Source organism: Salminus brasiliensis, chromosome 2, assembly GCF_030463535.1.
Source record: "Salminus brasiliensis chromosome 2, fSalBra1.hap2, whole genome shotgun sequence".
Taxonomy (NCBI): Eukaryota; Metazoa; Chordata; class Actinopteri; order Characiformes; family Bryconidae; genus Salminus; species Salminus brasiliensis.
Genome location: NC_132879.1, coordinates 42,013,188 through 42,040,679, shown reverse-complemented (window position 1 = coordinate 42,040,679; position 27,492 = coordinate 42,013,188). Strand labels below are relative to the sequence as shown.

The following is a 27,492-nucleotide window of genomic DNA, read 5'->3' as shown; positions in this document are numbered from 1 at the left end:
TTCTCTTCAGGTAGCCCATGTTGGTTCTGAGGTATATTTTGGATGATTATTCTATGTTTCTTATTATAACTCAGCTAAACTTTCTTGGCAGTTATGTGGGTGTTTTGATTTGCCTGTTTTAGCAGTATATGAGGACTTCTCTTATAAAGAGATTTCTTGGTTACCCTCTCCACTTATTTATTTCCTCTCCCGACCATGCCAGCACAAATGGGCCAAAAAAAGTTTGCAAGAAGCAAATAAGTTTAATCTGCATTCTGAAGTTCAAAGTATTGCTCATCAAAATAATACAACACTTTGGTCACAAATAAATAAAAATCATATTTTTCCAGTTGCAGTAAACACCAATGACCCAGTTCTATTGGCAGTTACACATGGCCATGCCATAATAATTGGTCTGTTTGTGTTACCAGTTGTAGGTGATTGTCAATCTGAAAACCTGTTTTCATTCTTTACCTGACTTTATTCTTTAGCCTGCCTCATCAAGAGTGTTCCTGACTACTACACCACAATTATCATCTCCTTAATTTGGCATTAACTGACCATAACATTAGTTAATTATCTGATTACTTTAAACATTTCACTCCAGTAAAAATTGTTAGACTATGTAATAATGGCTGCACTCTAAGAGTTAATCAGAGTTTGTAAAAGGCCTTTAAATTAAAGCTAAAAGTCAGCACCTAAGTCACACACTTGATTGCTTCATTTTAGTTACATTGAGGTGGTGTGCAGAAGCAGAATTGCAGAAAAAACTGTCACTGTCCAAATACTTTTAGACCTGACTGTATATTTTGATCTGTTGTACAAGGCTCAAAAAGGATCAAGAGTGTGGGCGGGTTGGAGCTCCTAGATTTGTGCCAGGAAAGCTGAGGCATAGTGTAGTGTAGGCTGCAGGGACCGCTGCATCTGAACATAGTGTCTCAATGCTGCCGCAGTGCTGACTCCACAATCCACCTGCAAACTGAGACCAGACAAACCAACACAGTAAATAACAAGTACACTGTAATATAGTTTGACAGAAAGTAAATGCAGGTTACACAACACAATGTAACTCCAAGTTGATTTGTGTGAAATAAACTTCATCTGCTGTTGTGCAAATGAAACAGACAATAGGCAGAAATGAGAGGCAGTTAGCAAGACAACCTCTATAAAGGGTGTGGTTCTGCAGGTGGTGACAACAGACCATTTTTTGTTCTCATCCTTTCTGGCTGATGTTTTGGTCACTTTTGCATTTTGTCAGTGCTCTCACCCCTAGAGGTAGTATGAGGTGGTGTCTACAACCCCAGATGTTGCTCAGGTAGTGCAGCTCATCCATGACGGCACATCAATACGAGCTGATGCTAGAAGTGTCCAGAGCATGGAGCAGATACCTCCAGTAGGCCACTTATATCCATGTTTCTGCTCAAACTGTCAGAAACAGACTCCATGAGGATGGAATAAGGGCCTGACGTCCACAAGTGGGGCTTGTGCTTTACAGCCCAACACAGTGCAGGGCGATTGGCATTTGCCAGAGAACACCAACACTGGCAGATTCGCCGTTGGTGCCCTGTGCTCTTCACGGATAAGAGCAGGTTTACACTGAGCACACGTGACTGATGTGACAAAAATCTAAAATGTAGCATTAATAATCATTTATCTGCAAACAAACATGATTATTTTATTAAAAAAACATTTGAACAGTAGTGTACATTCACCATTTGAAAAGTTCCAGACTAAATCTCAGAATCAGAATGTGTTTTAGGTTGACAGGCTTGCGAAAACAACCATGGCCTGTACTTGTAATGGAAAGAGCAAAGGCACTGTGCTATTACCTGATGCATGTAGAGGTCCAGTTGATTTTTAGCTTTGAGGAGGCTGGCGACATTGGGGCAGGAAGCTGCTGACAATCTGAAAAAGACTGACACATTAGACATCCCACAGCCAAAGGGTAGTGTGAGGCTGATGGACTCCACCAACTTACACACTGACACCAACAAGAATGCACAACTTGCCTACTACTACTTACCAGGCCCAGGAAACATAAAAAAGTCACTGCGAGCTAAGCATCACATACTGTACATGCATCTTTAGAAACTTGGAAAACAAGAGTATGCACAAAGATGTCGTTACCGCAGATCATTTATGTGTTATTTACATCATATACGAAGAATATACAACAAGTTGACTGTACACTGTACTAGAGAGACTATGGTTGTACTGTATGCAGTGAAGACACATGCTTACACTCAGTAAATGACAAACAGTAACAATCAGTGATAGCAGATAACAGTCTGCCCAGAAAAAGACCCTCTGAAATGGTGTTGCTTTGCCATAAGTGATGGGCTATATTACACAATTGAACAGTCAAAGAAACAGTACATTTTCTGAGACTGAAAATGAGAGAAAAAAAATACGAATGAGACCTGGTGCTGATACCTCTACAACACTACAGGGACCTACTGAAGCATTTGACAGGTTTGAGCTTCCCTACAGAATTTGGCTTGGATTGGCCATTAAATGAAAATGGATTGGGGTGAGCAGAGAGGGAGGGACACTACTTTGGGAATGTTTGGGAAATGGGGCAATGGCACAACTGTGTGTGCAAGTGTGTCAGGCCTCAGGAAAAAAGGTGCCACAGAGAGGAGGTCTGAGAGGTTTCTGTCCTAATACAGCAATCAGTATCACCTAAAGACATAGAGCTCTCCACCAAATCCTGCACACATATGCATAGGTCACCATTCCTCCATGACTATCTCATATAAGAGCACCAGAAACCACCACATAGTGATCACAAAATCATGCTCTATCTAAAAGCTGTCATTGTAACTGAAACATCCTTCATATGTTAGTGCAATAAGAAAACTGCAGATGCAGTCTTCCTTAAGGCCATGCTTATCTAAGGCCTGGGTGGTATGTGCAAACAGATGATGTGTACAGCAAAAATGGTAGTTACAACTACTACCACTATCTAGAACCTACATAGCTAGAGATCTACTACAAGGGCTCCAAAACTAAAAAAAAAATCAAAAAGTCGAAATGTTATTATTCTGAACCCTTCCATAAATTTCTATTTGATTCATAGAGGTTGTTAAGTACTACATTATTATTCAGGGCATATCTCCAAAATTGTATGTATTTATCTGAATTTCCCATGTACTGACTTTTCATATACTAAAATGACTGTTCATGCGTCAATATGCAGACAATTGGTCTATATAGGGCTTATAACAACTGTTTTTCAAACAAAAAAATAAATATATAATTGAAATAAATACATTCCATAACATGTGTGTATGTATGAATGTGTATAATAATACAAACATGAACATCACTATGTTTTCTAAACCTATTTTCTTAAAAAGTGTGGAATTAAACATTAAAAAAAGTTCTTGAGTTCTTGCCTATTATACCAAGAGATGCAATCAGAGATTAGCCAAATGCACATATTTGTGGTACTGCGCATCATGAGTTGAGGCCATGAGTTTAGGAATACACTGTGCTACACAACATCTGGATACTAAGTGGAATATGGTAAGCTGAAGAAGCAGGATGGGGTTTGTAGGGTGGGTTCCTGTCAAATGCTTCAGCCTCTGTGTGCATTCAGACTGGAGAATGCTGTTGTGAATTGCATAATCACAAGTTGTTCTAAAAATGACTGGAGAAAGCCAGAGCAGTGTCTTTGGTGTAACACATATATACACAACTGGATGGGTGGTATAGTCCTTTTGCTGGGCACTATCTGGTTGAATGGAATCTGAGAGCTGGGGAGAGATGTTTAACAAAGGTTTGCAATGGCAGCTTGAACAGGTTGACTGGCAACAGCCCACTGGGAGATGGCACAGTGTGCCATCCTTCACTAAAAAGCACTCTGTTTTGAAACTTTTGTACTTGGCTGGCCCTTTGGCTCTTGCCTGTAGAGAATGGCATTTTGCCGACTTTTCTAAATGCACACAGAAAAAAGAGCTGGAGTGGTATCAACAGTAACATAAAGAACAGCAAAAGTACATAATGCTAAAGACAAAAAAATTAGGTATATAAACAGTGAGTATAAGGTCACAAGCAGATTACACCAGTTAAAAGGTGTCAAACTGGCTCAATGTAGTGCAAGGATAACAATAACTGCATGTGTGAACCTATATATGTGTCTATTAATGAAGCAAAACTGAAATGCCTGCTTTGAAGAGGGCGTCCTTTGGTTTTTCACAATTTCTGCATAGTTAAATGGTTAATATGTAAACAATAATATTCAGAGAGGCTTGATGTCAAATGTGGCATTCTAGACAGAACTGTTTAAAGTGTTGGTAATAGAGACTCTCTGTAGTTTTTGTTCTAAATGAAATCCAATCGTGACAGAGAAGTGCATGTGGGGCAATCTAATTGACAATACCTAAAAAACGTTCTTTTTTCTTTTTTCTCAGATTTATTACTCTTTTCATTTCATATAAGTACATATAAATACGAGTAGGACCACTGGTTGTTTTGGACAGTAAATGAAAAGCCTAAAGTTGGTGTTTTAAATTTCTATCAGAATTCCTGTATCACCAACACTGTACAGAAAACAAGGTGTGTAAGCATCTCTACAATACAATTATCCAACATCAAACCACCCTAAATGACCACTCTTTACACCTTAACTACTAAATTACGCAGTGATTTAGAAAAATCAATCAAATTCCCCTTTAAAAGAACAATACTGGTTATGTTTCAAAAGAAACTGGCTTTTATAGGACATATAACAAAGAATGCTATTCCCTGAGATTTGTAGAGTAGACGAACATTGCGTTGCTTTTTAAAGCTTACATTCATTCAACAATCTTGGCTGCCTTCATTAAAATGCTTTACATTGCTGCTGTGCTTAACATGTGTAGCCACAGCATCCTCCCTGTTTGACTGCTTTAACTGCATTCATCGCGTTTCCTCTGATCCAGGATCAGCTTGGTCCTCACTAGTAAAGGAGCAATACAGTCAAAAAAGCTAATACTGCAAACATATGTGTCATGAGGTGCCGATTATGAACAGATCAGATTGCAACTAATTGCCAACTTAACAAAATGCTTCTGCACACTTTGAAATATATGAGTAGCAGAGGATATGTCAGTACAACGGCCCAATGAAAGCAAACTCAGTCCAGTTTTGCTTCTGTTTTGCTTACACAGAAGACCAGTGGCCTTACTGATATCCATAGCTGATAAGAAAGACCTTGTTCATTATTCACAAAGTTCTTGCAAAAACAAGCTACGGTGGTAAAAAGTTAGACGGCTGTTACACAGTGAGAAATTCTGCAGTGCATATTTAGGGTGTAGCTCAGTAACCGATAAGACAACACTTCCAAACATCTTCATGTAAATAGTGTTATTTGAAGTAATTACAAACGGACCCTAAGGCAATACATAGTGCCCAAAACCAATTCAGCTCAACTCTCATTTCTCTGGTTTGGGGGGGCTGCGAGTTCCACATGCACCTACGTTCACCTCAGATGAACGAAGTGAGAGGTCAGTGTGAGAAAACACAGTCCTGTGAACTGATCAGCAGTATCTTAGAGGAAGGCAGGGCCACTTGTGCTCCACAAAAATCCCTGAGCGGAAAACAGTCACCAAACATGTCAAGTGCACCAGGAGCTATGAAAGAACGCAGGAAACCAGTCTGTCCTCCTCTCTGCGTCACCCTCTCAGCTGGGCCTTTCAGTAGCGGGGGTGTTGGGAGCTGTAGTTTCTCGAGTACATCGAGCTGTAGGATGCAGATGGGGAGGTGTATCTGGCGGAGTGAGTGGAGCGAGGCAGGACGCTGGGGAGTGGGCGAGTTCTGGGCGAGCTCCAGGTGGAGCGGTGAGTGCCCACAATGGGTGAGCGGTAAGGCGAGGAAGGGGCAGAGCCTGGGGAGCAGTATGACTCGCTTACATAGCGGCGGGCCAGGCTGGTGGTGCGGGAAGGCTGAGTGTAGTCCACACTGAAGTGCGGTTCAACCACATATGTCCGCATCCCGACCGTCCAGTGACTGTGACCTGCACGGTAGGTCATGGCCGGGGGAGTCCAGGAAGAGGTGGAAAGGGACGAAGCAGGGGAGGAAGGGGCCTCCAGCAAAGGGGGGCTGCCCAGGTCAGAGGGGAGCGAGGGGGTGAACAGGGGTCGATTGTGAGCCTTAGGGGACGTGATGGCGGAAGCTGCTGGCAGCGTCTCGGTAATCGCGGACGAAGTGTCTGGGAGGGATGAGGTTTCTGTTCCACTTACTTTAGGCGTGGTGGTCCTCAGCTTGGAAGTCTTGCCGGCACGAGGCCGGTGCGACTGTTCGTGGTCGAATTCCAGGTCCTCCAGGCGCTGGGTTAGAGCCAGTTTTTGCTGAATGGCCATGCGTAGCAGGGAGTTCAGAGTCTTCTTCTCATCCTCAGCCGCTGCTAGCTGTCTTTGCATCTCGTCCAACTGGGTTACATACTCATCGCACCTGCAAAGAAAGTGAGGGAAACAGAGGTATAGAAAGATGGATAAAACAAATCGGTTACTATTTATCTTTTCATCTTAAAATGTTATTTATCAGTGTATTGTCAGTGTAAGCTACGGAGATGGAAACTGCCCTAAAATGATATCAATGATTTGCCTGCATATACCTCTGACAGCAAAAGCAAATGTCATGACATAGAGGTATATTTAGACTGCGCAAATGAGGAGTGTTTATAGTAGCAATGCTGCTGCTGTTCAGAGATATCCAACAAAAAATAGTATTGTTTTTCTAATGGCAAGGGATTATAAAGCTGTATCTGACTCTTGTGTTATGGTTCTGATAATGTCAAAACAATTATGAAAAAACTTTCTAATAAATTAAATAAAAAAGATCTACATTCTGGGGAAGTCAGACATGTGCACATGTTGCGACATATTAAATTAGAGATAAAACATGCCAAACTGTTTTGTCAATAAGCCAAAACTTTTCTTTTGCAGGAAATTACCTCATTATGGATAACATTTTTAAAAATTAAAGAACATTTAATTAAACGAGTGGCAGGGCAGCAAACACCACTAACATTTATTTTATGCAGTTTTGCATAATGCATTTTATGCATGTCAGACAAATATCTAGCATACAAATCTTTATTGTTATATACACACTAAGCATTTTGCTTATTTTATGACACTTAATTGGTGTTTACCAACTTGTTAATGTACTGTTATGGTCATAACAAACGATGGAACTTAACTTCAATTTTGCAGTCTTGACAGATTAGGAGTGATGTTACTAAAATCCATAGCTGATATGAAACCTTTATTTACAAACCTAAAAATGTTTTGGTTCACCAGTATAAGGTGTGTTAAATTGGCACTGATGTACAGTAATGCTGTTTTCATATTACCGTGTGGCAAACATGGCTCTAAGGGAGGAGAAGGTGGCGGCATCCTCTTTTAAAGCCTTGAGCTCATTACGCAGCTTCATCATCGCCTCAGTCACCATACTCTTCTCCATCTCGTACTTGCTCTTCAAGTTTGCCAGGGCTACCTCTGCAGTCTGTCACATACAAACAGAAATGTTTACATTGTTTTACATGTGTTAGCGTTATAAAAACACAAATTAGTTACTTGCAGTGCAAATTAGCTGGAGGGCCAACTGTATTCTAAACAGCCTTTTATTTTTATTTTTGTAAGTTACTGCTTATTGTGTTGTAATTTAGCTAATGTAAGCTAACATTTAAGCTAGGAAAATAAGTTGGCTAGACAACAAACTTAGTGGAACCTAGTGGCATTCTTTGTTTATTTGTATTTTTGTTGAATTGTTTCTACAAAGGTAAAAAGTAAAAAAATAAAGCTCACATTAATAAATGATTGGGGAAAGTATTAAAATACTGCATAGTCTACTGTCAAGTAGATTAATTCACTGGCATTGCCTGCCTTGGCATTTATTGCTTATTAATGCACTTCATGAGCTTAATTGAAAATACCCATTTATCCATGGAAAAATATGAATTCTGTGTGTGAATACAGAAAACTGAATGAAACAAGCTAGCTCAATTTCATCATGGTCATTCCATTAGCGTAACTGGAAACTGTGTAGCACATGAGCTAGTAATTACACCAAGTCCCATGCAGCGCAGCACATTCCCTCCAGTGGGCAAATCCATAAATTGCCACTCCCATTAATCATTGCAGGACTGGGAAGGCCACAGAGCATGCACTTAATCACAAAGCACTTGACAAGAATAGGGAAAACGCCCTTCACATAAAAGTGTTCCTTGACATCATAAGGCATTATTTATTACTGGTTGCAGGACTGACAGGATGGTGCAGTGAACCTGGAGACAAGACAATCATTTGAAAAACAAAGACGAAGCGTTTCCAGGGGCCAACCAGTTTTTTCTTCGGACTTGTTTTCAAACTGCAAGAGCGACAATTAGGTTGCCAGCTAATGAAAGGAACCAACAAGCCTACCTGTTTGTTGGCTTTGAGCACGAGGCGCAGGGTGGCAATCTGCTCCCTCTTGGTGCTCAACAGAGATTTAAGCTTGAGGATTTCCTCCATGCAGGCTTCTTTGTCTTTGTCAAGGAGCGGCGCCAGCTCCCGGGCAGCTGCCCTCTGGCGAGAAAGTTGCAGCGAGCGATCCACTGCCTTCTGCAGGTGCTTGATCTGGTCCCGGATGATGGCATTCAGGTGGTGGATGCTGATGGGCTCCCGCCGGGTGTCGCATCCCGTTGATGACTCGGGTGCTGGAGATGACGAAGAGGATGACGAAGAGGCACTGATGGCAGGCGAGCTCAGTGGCGTGCGGACTGGGCTGTCTTCCGCATTGAGGGGCTCTTTGGAAGGGGACTCCGAGGGACTTCGAGAGTCACTAGGTGTTGAGGTGGAAGTGGCGGCATTGATGGCAGCAAGGCGACGCGCCAGCCGTGGTGTCAGCAGGACGCGGTGCTCATCCTGTCCCTTCAGGCTGGTGGGGGTAGAGCGTAGTGGGGTGCGGCCCTGCCGGTAGTAGTCCAGCATAACACGGTTGGGCGTTTCGTTGTTGCACAGGCAGACATGGTGGTAGAGCTGGGCCAGCTCCTCACTGAAGGTGGTCAGCTCCTCTTGGGCCGTGGCCAGTGCACTGTGGTTCTCCAAGGCTGTTCCATTCGCCGCCTGTAGCTCCCGCTCCAGCCCCACAGCCTTGTCCCTTGCCTCCCTACAGCTGCGCTCCAGACGAGACACCTGTGCCTCCAAAGCCTGCAGCTGGGCCTGAGCTCGCTCTTCCACCTGTGTCACCGCCTCCATACACTCCTTGTGTCGCTCTTGCAGCTCCTTCAGCTCACCTTTCAAGCCCACCACCTCCGTCACAGCCAGCCTGTACTTGCACTGCAGTAATTCTGCACCCAAGCTGTCCAGGGTGTCAGATGCCCATAAGGGGCTCTTTAATTCCAACTCTGCTTCCTCACTGTCCTTGCTGGCCTCTGAAGTGCTGCCCTGCTGCCGGAGGATGTGGACACGCTCTCGGAGGCGCCGTGCTCTCTCATGCTGTTCAGCCAGAGCGCTTTGTGCATGCCGCAGCTGTGCCTGACACTCCTGCAGACTGTTCAGTGCAAAGGCCTTCTCTTGCTCCACCTGTAAAACAGAAAAACGCACCACATCTGGACATCAAGCTATTTACAATAATTTCTTGGTTTCTTTTGTTTTTTTTTTTTTAAACATAAATCATTTAGTTGCCTTATTTTGCTTGTGTAAATACTGCCACCTTTTTTGACACAATAACATATTTTTGCTCCACTGCTTTAAAATGATAACAACTCATTTAAAAAATTTTATATTGCTGTACAGTACCTAAAATACAGTAGAATCACATAATATAAATAATATTAATGTAGATTGAGTTAATTGCCAATGCTAAATAAATAATTAGGTTAATTTAGTTTTTTGTTTGGCTAGCCACATAAAAAAACTGCTTTTGCACAAACCAGCTTGTATGTAATAGTAACTGTAATTTATTTTACGAATGGTTCAAAGGGTAAACATTAGGCAAATATGTACAACATCACACCATATTTAATTGGGTATTTAAAAGGGTTAATGAGTTATGGGAAAACTAGTTACACGCAGTATCCAGACTCACTGTTCAGTTTTTTTCTGGAGATTATTCTCCTCCTTTTTTATGTTTAAACAATTCTTTTGTTGTGCTGGTATAATCAGGGTGCTTTGTAAGCAGATCTAGTGTGGGCAGCCTCCTGGCCTCATGTGCAACAAAGTGGAAATTTCAATGCAGTTTCAACGTTGTTTTTTTTTTTTTTTCACCAGTTATTGATTTAGTCGGTTATGTACACCTACTGATGCATCACCCTCAATTAAAAATGTATTAAAACATATGGTGTTAAAAAATGCCTTATTTTTCATGGCTAAGGTATGGCCTATTCCCTCATTATTCATGACAATTAAGGAGATTAAGGGCCTGGAGTTGATTCCAAGTGCTGAATTTGCATTTGGTAGCCATTGCTGCAAGTGAAGGAGGCCATCATTAGGCTGAAGCAAACCTAAAAGAGAGACAGCAGAAACTTTAGTCAAATCACCAAGTTCATACATTCTTAAAGAAAGAAGGAATGCACTGGAGAGCTCAGCAACACCAAAATGCCTGGAATATAACAAAATTAGGTAAATGCAGAACATAACGTAAAGAATAAAAACCTTGTCCAAGTCACAATCAGGAGACATGTATATGTAATGTAAATACAGAATGTTTACCTCAAGATGTAAAACACTATATTTAAGAACGGAAAAAGGCCAGATCAGACAGACAGAAAAAAATTCTAGCTTTTCTAGTACTCAAATTTCCGCCAGTCATCTGAACTTAACTCAACAGAACATTTTTTTCATTTACTGAAGACAAAAATAAAGACAGGAAGACCAACAAACAAGCAGCAACTGAAGGTGACCGCAGAAAAGTCCTGGCAAAGCATCTTAAGAGAGGAAACAGTATCTGGTAATGACAGAGGCTTCCTGACTTCATTAAGTCATCAACTGCAATGACTCTGCATTCAGGTTTTAAAAATGTATTACTTTAAAATCCCATTCGTTTGTCCAATACCTTTGAGCCTGTGAAAATGGTGGGACTATGTAAAAAAATCTGTTAACAGTATCGTTAAACCCCTTGAATTAAAGCTGAAAATCTATACCTCAACATTTTAACTCATTACTTCATTTCAAATGCACTTCTACATGCACACAAAACAGTATGTCACTGTCCAAATACTTATGGACTTGTCTTTAGGAACCATTGTTGTTTTCAAAATCTTTGCTTTTTTAGGGGACCTGGAAGAAAGTTTTTTAATGAATGAAAGAAGTGTTTTAATGAATATCAGGTTGTATGTTGAGCACAGAAGCTGCATAGTTAGTCTTATTTAGATATAGTGTCCTCAGTTGTACTATATACATACACACACATAATCCAGTATGTGTATAAGTTACCTTGGGCTGGCTATTTAGAGAACTTATCATGTGAAAGAGATAGTGTGGAAACTGGAGACAGCAAACATTGATCTTTTGTGTCCAGGAGGTTATAAATAATATTGTAGTGTGGCCTGGCATGTATGTGCGTGCGTGCATGCATATTTGCAAGCATATCTATGTCTGTGCACGTGACTATGCAGCATTATAGCACTATAAACAGCTCAATGACCGAAACCAAAACACATTTCTTTACATATTGTCTAGACACACATGCACACACCTGCTGAAGTTGCTGTTTGAGTTTCTGGATCTCAGTGAGGTTAAGCTCACTAAAAAGGTCAGGCGTCATCGAGTCACTCTTCCTCGGCCCCGCTGCCCTGAAGTCCCTGTTGATTCGGGTCAGTGCCACGCTAGCTGCACCCTGCAGCAGAAGCCCATTGCATTTACCACCATCCTCGCTGCCCGGAGAAGTGGCAGCGGTGGGGGTGGCACTGCCACTAGGGGGTGCTGAGCTGAGGGCGACCAGGTGGGCACTGGCCGAAGCAAAGGCTCCATCGCACACTGTAAGGTGCTGGGCTAGCTCTTTACGAAGAGTGTTCTTCAGCTCACGCTCACTCTTTAGGGCATCCAGTGCCTCCTCCAGCTGGCTTTCCGAGATGTCTTTTAACCGCAATGCGTCCTCTAGTTGGCTGTTTAGCAAAGCCGTCTCCTCCTCCAACACCTTGATCTCATGTTTCAGGCCTTCATATTCAACCTTTATGGAAGATGGGAAACAGACTGGTAAGATTTCACACATTTAATTGCATTTCATTTATTGTGACCTGCAAACTGAACTGCATTTTTTGTACCTGATTCTGTTTGAGTGTAGACACCAGTTTCTGCAGTGAGATGTTCTCCTCCTCTAGCTCGGTGTAGTCTTGAAGCAGCCGTGCCTCTCTGAACTTATACTCCCTCACTTCCTCTCTCATTCTGCTCCTTTGTAGCTCCAGCATCTCGTTACTCTAAGAAAGAAAAAATAGAGATTTTTAGATATTCTGTGTCACTCAGACTTATTTGATAAATACTACAGTTTGTACTCCTACTCCTTACTTAGTTCCTGGAAACTCTCAATTGATCCAATTTATTCTGTAAGAGCTTTAGATACATGTGAGTGTTGATTATGGATTTATTGGTTTGTTGATGTGTTTGCACAGTCTTCGTGAATTTTCTAGTTTACTACAAGATTGCATATTTTCAAGGCAAATACATTAGAAGCAGAAGTAACCTGCTTTCCAGGCCAACTGTTGGCTTGCTACTTTGGGTGGGGGGTTGACCAAATCCACTGATTTCACCACAGTTCAATAACCCAATAAGCCGGCTAGTAAAATATACTATTCTTTTGGACAAATTTGCACACTAACATTTCTGAATTTCTTTCAAATTCTGTGACTGTTCTTTCATTGGTTTGTGTTATATTCGCTTGCTGCTCTTTTGAGCGGTTGTGTGTGAATGAAAAAACAGCATTATTAATTGTTATTGTTATTATTATTAACAGCTGTAAATCTATGCAGACTCTTCCCTGTGGAACCTTTGTATCACCTAATCCTATCAATTAATCCTAGGAAGCTGTGAGCAGAGGACCTACCTCTCGGAGCTCCTGCAGTATGGTGCCAAGACGTTCATTCTCCGCTTGGGTGTTGGAGGCCTCAGAACGTGTGTGTTTTAGCTCAGCCTGTTGTTCTAGCAAACGACCCATGTAATATGCCTCCTTAGTAGCTGACTCCTGCAGAAGCACCTCCTCGTTGGTCTCACCATCCTCTGCAACTTTTCGCTGGATGGAGTATGCCTGGCTGAAGGCCTAGGTGAAAGAGAGAGAGAAAGAGACACACAGACAGTTAGGACATTAGAGATGACACAAGCATTAACTGAGTTACCTATGAACAGATTATTTCATTTGGATCCTGTGAAGCACACCTGACATTGGAGCAAATAACTATTTTGTGATGGATCTGCAGGCTAGAGACTGCACTGATCAGACACCAGGCATCTGATCAACTCCTGTAACAGCTCTTGTGATGTCATGTTTTAACTCTGGGCACTATCCAGACACTGATAAAATATCAGTGAAACAATATCTGTAACATTACAATAACAATGATGGTGATGTCTTTATATGATCTTTAATGAATCTGGATCTGGATTTGAATCCCAATTCAGTTTTAACCACAGTGTCCAGAGCACCATCTGGTCTCCTCAAGGCAGCATTAATGGACACTACTGCCCAGCTGGCAGCACTGATGAATGCCTTTCTTTGTTTGTAAAATGCTAATACACAAATGCTATAGAAACCCAAATCATAGCACATTCACCTTACTGTAAAGTTATTTTACATCAGTAGTCAACAAACATCAACAGATATCAGCCAAGAGTGTGTACCACTACACATACACAGAGAAGTAACTTGACTGTATTGTAAGATATCGAACACACAATAAAACAGTAATTTTAAGAAAGGTGTCAACTAAACTAAATCAATCAGTCCAGAAACTGTTACTAAAATAAAGGGAATTTACTTCAGTATTAATCAGCAGCATAACTAAACTGTGTGACTGTGATATTTATCCAAACACAAAAAACGGATTGGTTCTGGATTGGATTCGGCTCGGTATTGGCTGATAATTAAAAGACTCTCTAGACATCTCTAAATAATAAGGAACACCAGGAACTGAAAATCCAACATCTATAAACCCTTTATTCATATTAAGCCCTATCAGTAGTGATGCCCTATAACTAGAATTGTGTTTAGCAGTGTTTAATGATTGACTAATTGCTAAGGCCAAAGGTTACAAGTGGTGCAGGTAACTTGGCATAATTTCCATCTGAAAGGTGTTCCCCATGTTTCACACAACATTAGTCCAACACTCATAATGTGTAACCCTAAATATTTTTTCTAATGAGGATTGTAATATGATTTTTTAAATTGCATTGCATAATAATTATAATAAACCATTTAAATGTTTAGTTTAGTAATGACATAGTAATAGCGAAAGCAGAAAAAACAGAAACCAGATAGAGTAAAGACCTAAACATAACCAGAGCATGTAAGTAATGAAGCAAGGCAATTCTATTAATATATAAAAACCTTACAAAATGAAATGCTATTCCACCACCCCCTTACAAACAAGAAGATATTACATTTACTCTCCCTCACTGAAAGTGGCAACTGGACAATCAGTTCTTTTCCCAGTGTGGTTGTCATTAAAGAGAAGCTGACCATTTCATCCTATTACACCTTCTATACCGTCTGCGTCAGAGCTTAAAGTAGAACACATCTACATTTACACCATTTCAAATAAGTTAAAAGTTTGAATATCATAATTTTAGAGACATAAAGGCTCATTTGCATTTAACTGTATTATAATATTGCATTTTACTCATTTAGAAATGTTTTACAGTTGTATTGGCATTTTCCTTATTGTTTCTATGAATAATATGCTTGCATTGCGCTCACCAATTAGAATGTATTATAACGACACTGCTCACTAGAGTACCAAATTGTGACTCCCTTGATTTCTACATAATTCCACATAAATGTTTACATATTAGTGTAGGTATTTGAACTGACAGATATGTAGCTACATAAAAAAATATCAGATACCTGCTTCAGCCCTCAATTCTTGACATGGTGCATTTTCAAAAAAAGCCTTAAATTAATATTTTATTTAATTATTTCCATTTTCAATTTATGAGCAAGTTCAGCATAATAAGCACATTGCTGAATACAAAAGCATCACTTTATAGTGACCCTGTCTTATGTTTTAACCACAAGCTAATATGTTAGCCTCAAGCTAAGACATAGCCACAAGATTTAAAATGCTGTTGCACGCCTGTCTTCCAGGTTAAGTTCCAATGAACAGGTAACTTGAGGACAGTCTGTTATAGATCGATGAGGAAAAGTAAAAAGCCACACAACCTCAGTGAGTGGGGCCAGTGTGGTTAGGGTATTGCTTAGGCAAGCTTGGGTCACATCTCTCACACATGAGTCCAGCTCCAAGGAGTGCAGAAACAAGGAGGTGGCTGATCAGTATAATGTATATATAAAGCAGGTTTTAAGGTTGTCACTGATCGATGTGTAAATGCAGACTTGTGCAAAATATATAACAATACATTTTTATAGGCTATGTAATGTTTTAATACATACCGGAATGTGTTCCAAATGTATCCTACCTAAATTTAAATGCAAGTAAATCTGAGTCTGCATTTCCCTGTTGTGATCTCAGCACGCTTCTTACATTACTAAAGGACTGTGCGAAGCTCAAAGACAAACACTCTCTACTGGCATTCACAGCTTGCACCGAACTGAGCAATCAGTCTGCACAGTCCCATGTTTAGTCCACCAAGCCCAATGTTTCCAAACCAGCTATGCGTTCTCTTATAAACTAGAAGCTGGAGTATAGAGTCTAATGGAAACACACCACAGGCCATAGAGCCTTTTCGCGTGCAGTATGCAAAGTATAGAAGATAGCTCTGCTGTGTTTTGATTGTCATTGTACTGGGCTAAGCGATGTACTGCTGTGAGTGGTACGGTATACGTAAATCAGATCAATTTCTACACTGGATTTAATGGGATTCTGCATCTGAGTGCAAGGTCTGCATTGCCATCAAGCAGTTGAATGGGGAACTATGACTGAGGGTCCTGCATACCGCTGCAGCAGCTCATGAAATATGGATCATATATGATATATGACCAGGCCTCAGAATCGGCTAGAAATACCAACCGATTGCTGATTGCATATATATGGTCTGATAAATTGTCCGATACCAATACACAGCCAATCCATCTCTAGTTACATTCCATCTCTAACAAATTCAATAATTGTTGGAAATATTATGCAGCTCTTTGTACAATCAGCATGGATGAAAAAAGCGGATTGTTGTAAAAAATTTAATTGTCTGTTTGAGATTTATTTACAACCACTGTATACACTGTGGGTGTAGGCCAATATTATTATTATTATTATTATTATTATTATTATTATTATTGAGCTGTTATAACTAATAATATAGTTATAAATATAATATAACTTACAATCTCCAGTTTGCAGCTATCTGATACTGAAGTCATAATGATACTACTGAAGTCAAATCACACTAACCAGTCTAACTCCACTCCACTCACAGATGCTAACAAAGTTTCTTTACTTAAATAATACAGAAGACTATATACCACTGTATGACTAACAAATTGCACAGTATTCTTATGGGTGAGTGTCAGCAGGATGCTGAGAATTCATGCAAAGTGAGTTTTATGGTTGGATTAATAAATTACAGTACACTCTCCAGGTAGGATGAGTTTGCTGCTGTTTTCCTATAAACACACCACAACATAGCAGATAATGAAAGTTGCTGCTTTTATTGGCTACAGATATTTTGTCTATGGTCGTTACTGAAATCCTTTAATATTATTTGTGTGTATGCTTGTGTGTGTAAAATACAGAATGCCGTGTATGATTTGGATTGGGCCAGACATGCCGTTCAGGATTAGTGCCCTGGCTTTGAGTTTCACTGCCACTCTCTTCCAGATAAGCCCCACCCTGCTGAGGAAAAGCACAGTGGGTGAGTGAGACGAGAGAGCGAGAGAGAGAGAGAGAGAGAGAGAGAGAGAGAGAGAGAGAGAGAAAGAGAGAGAGAGGGGATAACATTTCATATGTCACTAAACCTCTCAGCAGCAGATATCAATCCAACAAAGGTTGTTGGCGCCTACATGGTTTTGTCTAGAGCTTTGAAATTATGTGAAGAAGAAGATGAATCTCTTTTGTTCTCTATGGATATAAGTCATGGCCAAGCCACAATGGGGCAAAAGAAGGCACTGCAGGTATCCACAGAGGAATGAAACATAACTGTAAATGAGCAAAATGCAGTGCCCAGTGTCACCCAAACATTCTAAAGGTAGTTAATTAAAGAGATAAAACCAAACAAGGTCTCTTGGCTTGTGGCTTTGGCTAGCTACAGCAAGTAGCAAACAAAAGACATGTCTAGGGCTAAATAAAGCAATGACTAATCCAAATGGCTAAAACAAGGCTAAATGTAAAAGAGGCAAAACAGATAAAAGACATGGAAACTAAATACTGGCAGAGAAAATGCATATAAGTGATATCATGCTGCACGGAGAGAAATGGAGAAAAACTGGATTATATTGAAGTCGTTATTCATGGGAAAAGGAGCCACAGGTGTCAGTACTTGTGATGAGCTGATGGCTGTGATACATTAGCATTCCCTGAAAAGCCTTATAGGGGCAGAAAAATGAGCTGCGCACAAGCACATGGACACATTCTCACAGCAGGTAAAAGTGGCCCAAATCTGATCTGATTCGTCATAAGTGACACAGATGTGTCGTACACAGATGTGGACAATACATATCCGTTTTGTGACTCAAAAATCCGATTGGAATCAGATTGGACTTTTATGTCATTACAACTTGACATTCGCTGTAGAGAAGAGAAAATGGGCGACAGCAGTGAGGGAGGTATTCAGTGGTGGAATAGTGAGTTAACAGATTTCCTAAAAATATTGGGTATTGTCTCTCTGTTCAAAGACAATTGGAAGGAACATATCCTAAGGAAATGGATGAGTGTGGCCACAGGAGGACGTGGCTACAGCGTCAAAGGAAAATGAAAAGTAAAAAAAAAAACGTTTAAAGAAACCAAGAACGTAAGCCAAAAAAGTGGCTGTGGCTGAATAATGTGCTCTTTTTACAGTGATGAGACCAGCTGTCAGCCACTGGAGCTCCTTAATAGTTCCTGTGATGCTGGTTAAGATAACGAAACTTTCAAGGTTCAAGCCTCTTCACCCTTAACAATGTGTCTATTACAGAAACTTGTGAAGCTCTTTTATAGACCTCTTGCAGTCTGTGATACATTCATTTCATATATGTGATATTTTTTTCAGTGAGGTTAAAGGTTGCTAATCTGAAAGCTACTCATTCAGATACCTTGCTGCATAACTAGCTTATTGCACAACAGTCTAGCTAACTCTGAAGTCTGGCACTGGCCAGTTACTTCATGGACTATATTGATGACAAAACAGCATTTCATTGGAGAGGTGCTGTTGTATCTTGCTATAAATTGAGCTTTAGCTTTGCTGTAGAGGGGAACATCTCAAAGACACACTCAAATACTACATAAATAGATACTAGAGTCCTGGCTTTAGAGGCTCATCCCATCTCCATCTGTAATCTGTGCCCTGTACTAGAGCTTCTTCCACACCAACAGCAGCCAAAATCATGTGGACTGGCGTGGAAGGGATTGATCCTAGAGTATCAACTGTTTCTCTTTTTTTGAGAATTGATTTTCACATGAAATCAATAATCAATTCTATGTGTTTCTAAGCAGTAAATTAAACATTGTCTTTTTTATTGGACTTAATGTATGTTTTGTCTGTGTGCATGCATGTGTGCTTTTATTACAGACTTCAATATGCCTTACTTTTTATTCCTATTTATAAACAAATATTCTGAAAACAGGCCAGCAAAACCTGGTGAAAGCTGTGAAAGCTGTGACATCATAGCTGGTGTGAATTATGCAGTGAGCTGCTCACTGTGTGGGTAATCCACCTCAGCATGCTCGTGCCATTTAGGCATGCTCTAAAGAGCTGAGGGACCCCTAGATTCAGTTCAGCGTTCTATAATTCATACACTTAGCATGGAAACATCTCTGAGAGCAGTTGAAGAACCCAGACTGTTGTGTTGACTTTGTTTTTAGAGGGACTATTTAAAGGAATTTTCCATCTCGCGTAGCAAAAAGAGATCACAGGCTGCTTATTGTAGGCTTGTAAAAAGCACATATACAAGTATAAGATGAAGGAGAGAGCCATTGTGAATGACACCATGGAGAAGCCCCCCACCTTCTTTATGTGGTGGATGCTTTTAGCAACAAGACAGAGCAAGTAAATGCAAGGCTCTGCATTTTTCATTCTTACTCCTGCATCTGAGACACATCACAAACCGCGAGCGCACTACAGCCACCAACACCATTACTGCTCAGGTTACTGATGAATGACTGATTCCAGTCAAATGGCATTTGCAATGCTCAGTTGGAATTCTAATAAAAGCAATCAGCATGCAGTATTGTGTAAAGGTCACCAAATAGTCTGTTTAATAAATCATTAGTTAATGGATTTAAATGAATGCAATGAGGAAATGATGGACCCAACAGGCACCACCTTGAATCCACATAAAGTCATCTATTTTTAAAGCTGAATCAAAGTACCCATTGTGTTTAAATTCATTCACTGTCTGAATAAAATACAAAATCAAGAAAAAAATATTTATTGTAATTTGTACTGGTGGGCTTAAAGGTCTCACCACAACTGCTTAAAAACATTATATAACAATAAATGTAGAAGATCTGTTATATATATATTTTGACGGGGGAGAAACAAAGTCGCCATTTTGCACACCAGTTTATGCTAAGTGCTCACAGTGATTTTTAATTTGTGCTGAGAGGAATAGCTGTCGTAAAGCTGACAACACAGATCAGAACACTTTTAAACAATACATGCCTAAATATTACTGAACTGTGAGGTCTTAACCTATGTTCTGTTAAGGGTCTAACAGTATGTTTAAGCGTCTCGAACATCATGATTCAGTGCACGCAGTCTTTTGGACAATAGACAGTACATGTGGTCTAAGGGGCTTCTGTTAGCAATGTGTTAGAACGCACAACACGTACAGTCTCACGTTGGCTGGTGATCAGATACACAGCAGCAGACTGACCCCATCTTGGTTTATTGTGCTAAGTGAAACAGATCAGAATACTAAACAAAACATGTCTATTATTACAAAACTGTAGAGCTGGGTTCATACTAAAGACCTTAAAGGATCCTAAACAGCAGAACAAATAAGGGTGATTTTATTATTATTAGTTATTATTAATAGTTAATATGTTATTACTGCAGCTGTGTGTCCAGATTGAGGGAATTTTTACTGTATAAAGTCACAGTGGCAGTAAAACTGTATTCTACACTGTTATAGTTGAACTTTGGCTTTTAATCAGTGGTCCATGTACGTCCAGAAGCATTTCTAGTTAGCATGAGAAACATGTGTGATGATGTCTCAAAGTAATCTGCAACTAAATCTCAAACTAATTTGGTTGTTGATTTTAGGCAACTATGTTCATTAGGTTGCACCCCTAGTTGAGTGTAAAAACAGTATACAGAGTAAAACTGAATACAGGCAGGTCTTGGCACGAAAACGTTTGGGAACCCAAAATTGTTATAAGCCATTAACAACATTTCTACTTTGACTTATATTAATCCTTAGCACTTGTTTCCAAAACTTATCTGGTAGATATTCTGTAGCCTATTTTTACTGTTGAGTTTGGTGATGAGGTCACAGTTAAAATATCCCTTTTATGGCTCTTCCATGAAAAATATACATATAATTATAATATATATAAGCAACGCTGCACAGTGAAAAAGTGCTCCTTACTCCAAAGATAAACCTTCATGCAGATTGTCATCTTTGGGTTCTGATTTGCCTTTCTTACCAGCATACAAACATGTCTCCCCGAGTTTTCAGGATCTCATCTTGACTTCTGCTCTTGACCACTGTTTCCATGAACTGCCCTTTTATAAAAACATCCTCTCTGTCTTTCTCTGAACCTGTGTTTACTATTTCTCGGTAAAACATTACAATGTACAATTTGGCCATAGGTGCCCTAACTTTCTCATACAACTGTAGTAAAACAGGAAATGTTACTTATACATGAAATATGTAACGGCAAATGTGTATTTTTGAAATTCTTCTGTGGTGGTTTGATTTTCTAAAGCTAAGTGCTAACAGTGCCCCCTCATGCAGAATCTACGGCCTGCTGAGCATGGCTGTATAATAACCTGCAGATAACCTGATAATCAAATTACAATCTATAGTCATTGAGAAGGTAACAGTAATTGATTTTTTTTCAAGCCTGAAGACAGACGTTTATCAGATTACTGGACATTAAGCATGAACTAAGCATTAATATCAAGAATTAATATCCAGGGAAAGTGAATGTAACCAAAAGGCTGCATGTGTAAGAAATGTACTGCCCACAAACCAAAATTTTAGTTTTTTCCTATTTTTAAACCTTTAAACCTGCGTCAAAGCAAATCAGAGCAAATACACATATACTTCTACAGGGCAGGAGCGGATATGCTCTTAAACATTAATCACAACAAACGGTGCTATCAACCACCTGAACTGCAAACCACTGTTACTGAAACAGCCTTGTTATCTTTTTAACACACAGAGATAAAAAGGCAGACAGATGAGGTTTAGCACGTCTTTCTACCAGACGTTACTCTTGCTGCCATTCTGAGCTAGGCTCAGTCGCGCATGTTGACGAACCTCTAGGAGTGTCTGATTCTGAACATGACTCAGATACACAGCCTGACAACTCTACATCCACCAACCCAGCGCTGTGTGATAGCCATGTGTCAGTCACCTGCAGATAATTTTTACAGAGAGTGAGAACAGTCACAGTACAAAGAGAATGTGCTGTTTGGCTCCTTCACTTATACAAAAGCTCATTTTGCTCTCTGTGACAAGCCCAAATAAGGGGAAAATGGGAAAAAACCCTCACACTCTGTGAACTATTAACTACTAGGCATATCATGATTGTTTTTTGGATGATTTATTGTCCCAAAATAATTACGATAAACAGTGTTATTGAAATTTTAAGACCGTTTTATGCCGATGATAGAATTATAATTTAATAGCAAAACAATCACACCCTTTTGAAAAGCAATGAATTCTTAATTATTAATAGTGTGGCAGATTTGCATCCCATTTTTAAATGCTTGTTTTTTTTCATTGAAACACCTATTAGCTTCAAGTAACCTGTCTTCTACTGTCGCAGTCGGCTCTTCTGTGTATGCAGGCGCCGTTACTGATGCATTGGTCATTGCGCGCACTGCATTTTTTTAATACGATGGATACCACTGTTTACAGTCTTGCGCTCTGCATCTTACAGAGAGCAGACACGAGAGCAAAGCTATTGGCTAAATATTGGTGACATTTAAATAGGCAACTCAATGGGCAATTTTTGAGGTCAGCAATTGGGGTCATGTACATATATTGTACAGTAAATTGGTAACGTTATCGAGTTATGGTGACAGGCCTATATATGACTTCAGCACTACTGTACCGCTACACCAGCTACTCAGATTGTAGTCAACTGCCAAAGCTTAACTCAACTTGCTGTTCTGCATGTGTTTTGTGGTGAGTTTGTTAGTATTATTATATCTACAAACAAAATAACTACACAAGCCCCTCCTCCCAATCGAACATCCTTAAATTCTATCTCTACCTTGGTTTTGTTTCTCCTTTTGAACATATCTCTTTTTAGCACCACTTATCAAAGTAGAAGCAATCCGAACTACAGCCCACAGGTCTCTGCGTTCTCCCCCATCTCTTACAGTCTCCTCCCAGATTATCATAAACTGAAGGCATGGTCCGAACTCACAAAATATGTTTATTGAGGGCAACATAACTGTTCTGTATTGCTTCTAAAAAAGCTGCTGCAGAATTAAGAAAAAGAAATCTTACAAATTGACTGATTCTACTAAAACTAGGAGTGCAGCGACTAATCGAGTAAAATCAACAAAAAAAATCAAATTAAATAGTCGATTAGTTGTCATTATCACAAATTTTTCTCACCAACTAGGAATGGTTTGGGACGCATGTAAACCACAAATTTAACACCAAAAAGTAACCAGTTTAACAGTGCGGAATGTTACTTTTTACAGTAATAATTCCCTTAATCTGGATGCAGAGCTGCATTAAAAACATAAAGACTGAGCAGTCATCTGTCAGTTGAACTATTAACTTTTATTGTGGAACGCAATGAAAAAAGGGGTGTGATAGAGAGGTTTTCAAAATAAAAGTCACTAACCCAAACATAGCAGTAACACTAACCACTTTAAAACTGAAAGCTAAAATTACTATAGAACACATTTGTCTGCCTTTTTGCTGATCTGAAAACTGATGGGAAAACTGATTAAGCAAAACGGATTTACTTTTGTTAGATTTTACTGCTGCTCCTTTGCACATCCATGGTTTTACATTTTGACAGGAAATTGATATTGGAGTGTTATTATTTTTCTTATATTAGCAGGAAAGTTCATTAAAATAGTAAGTTTTTGAATAAGTTATTCATCTTAATTGTCTTTATTTTAAATAGGAACTGCATAAAACAACCTCAATATAAACTTTAAAGCTGGTTGCTACATAATAGTTATTTGGTAACTGATCAGTTCATATGCTGAATAATCGATTATTCATTGAAAAATGCATAGATTATTCGAGCTATCAGAGTACTTGTTTGTTGCACCCCCAGCTGGAACTCTGCATGTTCATTTAAACCATTTTACCTCTAATGATGAATCAAATATACAATAAGTAGTTTGTGAGATCAGTAAAATCATGTAATCTAATCTAATCTGTCATTACTGGACACAGAAACAGTCATTCAATCCAGATACACAGAGTCAAGCAGCTCATCACACAAGTAACAGACACAGCTTTGAAACAGAGTTTCTTAAAAAAAAAAAACACCCTGGAGAAAAGCTTTCAAAAGCCCAAAGCATAGTTTTAGCAGGCCTAAGAACTGGTAATTAGCATTTGGCAGTTTAGCCACGCAGATTAGACACGATCTTTTAACTCATTACCATTAACTTATCAGTAGTTTCAGCAGTTACTCACAGTGATTTGTCATGTTTCTGCTGTGTATGTTCTCTAGATGCTCACACAGGACAGTCATACAAGATTCACTTTTTTAGTTACATATTTTACAGTTTCAAATTAACAAAAAAGGAAATGGGCCTGAAGTGAACTAAATTTTTGCACTTCCTGCATAGTCAGTGTTTAGTAACCTGCTTTGGCAAGTATTACAGCTTGAAAACAGGGGAGTTTCACCAATTCGTCCTTACAAAAGCTTTCTAGTTGTATGATATTCTTGGGCCATCTTGCATGCTCTGCTCTTCTGAGGTCTATCTACAGATGTTTGATGATGTGGTGGACTGTGAGGGCCATGTTTGTGCCCCTTGAGGTAGTCCATTGTGGATGTTGAGGTGTGTTTGAGTTCACTATCCTGCTGTAAAAGCCATTCTATTTTCATCATCAGCTTTTTTACAGATAATGTGGTGTTTCCTGCTAGAATTTCCTTGTACACAACTGGATCCATTCTTCCATCTACCAATAAAATGTTCTCCGTGTTACCCTAAATTTTGTGGTGAGGATGCAGCAAAGGTTTTTCTTCTCTTCCGCAAAGGTCCTATAGAACAGTGCAATGACGGTCTGAGATCATGGAGTATTTTTAATACTCTAAAGTTGTAAAAAAAAAAAAAAAAAAAAAAAAAAAGACAATAATCTCATCTTGCTTACAATGTTGAAGAGAATGTTTCTTCTTTAACTTTATACCTTTTCACACAGGTAATTAGCATACACACACAGAGTACTGAACATTCCATGCTTTGCACCATAATCATACTTGTTCCAACATCCAGAGTGCTGATTATCTGTCTAAATTACATTATCAGATCACAATCTGCAGTCTATAGCGGTCGGTAAAACTGACCCACTTTCAACAACTTAATCTGTGTCCACTTTCGATTTGTAATTTAAAAATAGAAACAGAAAATATGAAGCATGTAGTATATAATCTAAAGTGAAAGTTGCAAACCATAAACCTATTTGAATGAAATCACCTGTAATGTAGAAAGTCTAGTCTTAATGTGATATGCCACACTTCAGAAGACAGTATTTGATTTAGTAAACAGAAACAAACACACTCACTAAGTATTTGGAGGTTCTTTAGCTCAGTAGATGTGTGTAAATGTGTGTAACCCATTTCCAACTGAGATGTCAGTCCTGTGAGTCAGTTTATACAGTGCACTAACTCTGTGTCTTGCTGGAGTCATATCCAAGTCCAACTCTTTGGACTGACTGATTCTACTCTAAGATACTCCATATAGGGCTGGGTGATATGGTAAAAATACTATATCACGATATTTAAAGACTTTTTCGCGATACACAATAATTATCATGAGATGTAATCACAGGCTAAAAACATCAGTAGTGACAGATTCTTAAAAACTACTATTCAGTACTGAATATACCTGTACTGAATACAGTGATTTTTAACATCTGCTGCACTGCATCTAATTAAACCAGTCTAATTACACTGTTAGTAATAAAACCTGCAGCTGATACGATAAAATAATGTCATATCGACCAGCTCTAACAAACAAAAAACAGCGTTTCACTACAAATTAAGTCATTAAATTACTTTCAACAACCACATCACTGCTCGACAATAGAAGCTGATGCCACATGGCAGTTGTAGTTTCCTCCCAAGCCATGAGTCAGCATCCTGTTACCCCAAAGAGAGCCACCCAAAGCTACATTGATGTCACCTCTCACTGCCAATCTCATTACGCTCTGGAGGTCTGATCTCAAACGCTCTCTCGCTCCCCCTTCTGCCAACCTTCAGAATAGTGCAAACACTGCAGATGTCACGGCCTGAGATCCAATGAGCAACTAATGAACGTGGTGAACAGCCTCTGTGGAGCAACACTGGCAACAGCATAATGCAGGATTCAAATGAACAGGCCTAGAAAACTGCTGGAAGATGTGGCATATCATCTATTTGAACTATTACTGTTACTAACTTCAATTATAGTTGGTGGATGACTACCAACAAAGATCAGCTGTCACTTTTGCAAGGAGCAGGAGTTATAGTTATAGAACAGACACTTTAGCCAACCAGTTACCACATAGCCCTGATTTTCATATATCAAAACTTCACATGCACACACACACACACACACATCTCTCATCCTAGAGATCGACTTCCTTGCAGCTGTCCCCTCCAAAACAAATCTGACTAGAAATAAATAGTAGAATCAATCATCCTTTCCAATCTGCTTTCCTTGATTTCTCCAGATCTGACATGGATCCACCTGCCAGGGAAGCTAAAAAAGGCAACACTAGGGAAAACAGACAGGAAAGGACTATTCTGACACAATCAAGGCCTTATAAAGGCAGTCATTAAGATAAGATAAGATAAGATAAGATAGTCCTTTATTAGTCCCGCAGTGGGGAAATTCACAGTGTAACAGCAGAAAGGGATAGCAGGACACTCAGTTACAAAAATTTAGATAAATAAATAATTTACACTATATACACACAATATAGATAAGAATTAAAAAAGCAATAAACAATATTATTTACAGCAAAGACTCTTAATTGCACATGGGGGTGGGATATTGCACATAGTATTCCCTGAACATGAACATGTGTGTGTGTATGTGGTCTGGAACTAGAGAATGGTAGATCTCCAGGACAGCACAAAAGCAAATAGTTTCAAGCAAATAGTTAAGCACCATCTGTCTGCACACAGTCACTCAGGCCTACACCAAAACACACTCTATGCTTTATACAGATACAGAAATAGAGGGAACTCTCTCTCTCAGGAATGTCCCTCAGCTATTTTCCTATTAGACAGGTTAGACTCAAGGTATCTGGCCAAACCAAGAAATCTCACTTTATGAAATACCCACCAGATTTAACGTCCATATCAACTGTCAGTACTGCACCACAACTGCGCCCACTGAGCATCCTGAAGACAAGCAGCATCACAAACCCTCACTACAGGTTTCACAACTGGAAAACTTACTCAGTAAACAACACCACAGGGAATTAGTGTTGCTGTATCACAAACATCTATCTAATTGTGCTAGAAAGAGAAAGTTGGAGTTGAAAGGAGGCTAGCAACAACAACAAGAACACAGCTAATACAACGTATGTGGGCCTCAAGAATGGGGCGGTGTTGGGGGAGTCACCTCCTGCAGCTGTTCCAGCTCCTGTCTCAGGGTCTCCTGCTCGGCCTCCAGCTCTGCATACTGCTGCTTTAGTGTCTGGTTCTCCTCCAGCACCACCAGCCCGCACTCCGCCGCCCGCACCTTCTCCCTGTTAGCCTCAGCCAACTCCCGGCTCAGCCGCTCCACCTCGGCCCGGTACTGCTCCACCGTCTCCCCGCATCCTCCTCCTCCAGCAGCCATCGCTTCCAGACCCCTCTCCCCTCCTCCTCCTCCTCCTCCTCCGCCGCGGAGC

At 39.9% G+C, this 27,492-nt stretch overlaps 1 protein-coding gene across 2 annotated transcripts; it reads right to left on the bottom strand.

Moving 5' to 3' along the window:
* Positions 1–222: 222 nt before the first annotated feature.
* Positions 223–27,455, bottom strand: LOC140549299 (protein bicaudal D homolog 1-like). 2 transcript variants are annotated; one of them, XM_072672811.1, is made up of 9 exons: positions 27,222–27,455; positions 12,988–13,200; positions 12,212–12,364; positions 11,644–12,117; positions 8,388–9,530; positions 7,319–7,470; positions 6,204–6,414; positions 1,809–1,884; positions 223–958 (listed from the first exon to the last, which is right to left on the bottom strand). In XM_072672811.1, the coding sequence occupies exons 1-8, from the start codon at positions 27,438–27,440 to the stop codon at positions 1,837–1,839; spliced, it is 2,613 nt and encodes an 870-aa protein (XP_072528912.1). In that variant the 5' UTR covers positions 27,441–27,455; the 3' UTR covers positions 223–958; positions 1,809–1,836. The 2 variants fall into 2 exon arrangements, with proteins under 2 accessions (XP_072528912.1, XP_072528911.1); XM_072672810.1 differs by lacking the exons at positions 223–958; positions 1,809–1,884 and having other exon boundaries at positions 2,098–6,414.
* Positions 27,456–27,492: the final 37 nt, after the last annotated feature.

Excerpts from the sequence above, each read along its gene's own strand:
- LOC140549299 (XM_072672810.1), bottom strand. The coding sequence starts at position 27,440 with ATGGCTGCTGGAGGAGGAGGATGCGGGGAGACGGTGGAGCAGTACCGG. Across the intron at positions 12,118-12,211 it reads CTACACTCAAACAGAATCAG|GTTGAATATGAAGGCCTGAA; the intron begins GTACAAAAAATG and ends TCTTCCATAAAG. Across the intron at positions 9,531-11,643 it reads TCAAACAGCAACTTCAGCAG|GTGGAGCAAGAGAAGGCCTT; the intron begins GTGTGTGCATGT and ends TCTGTTTTACAG.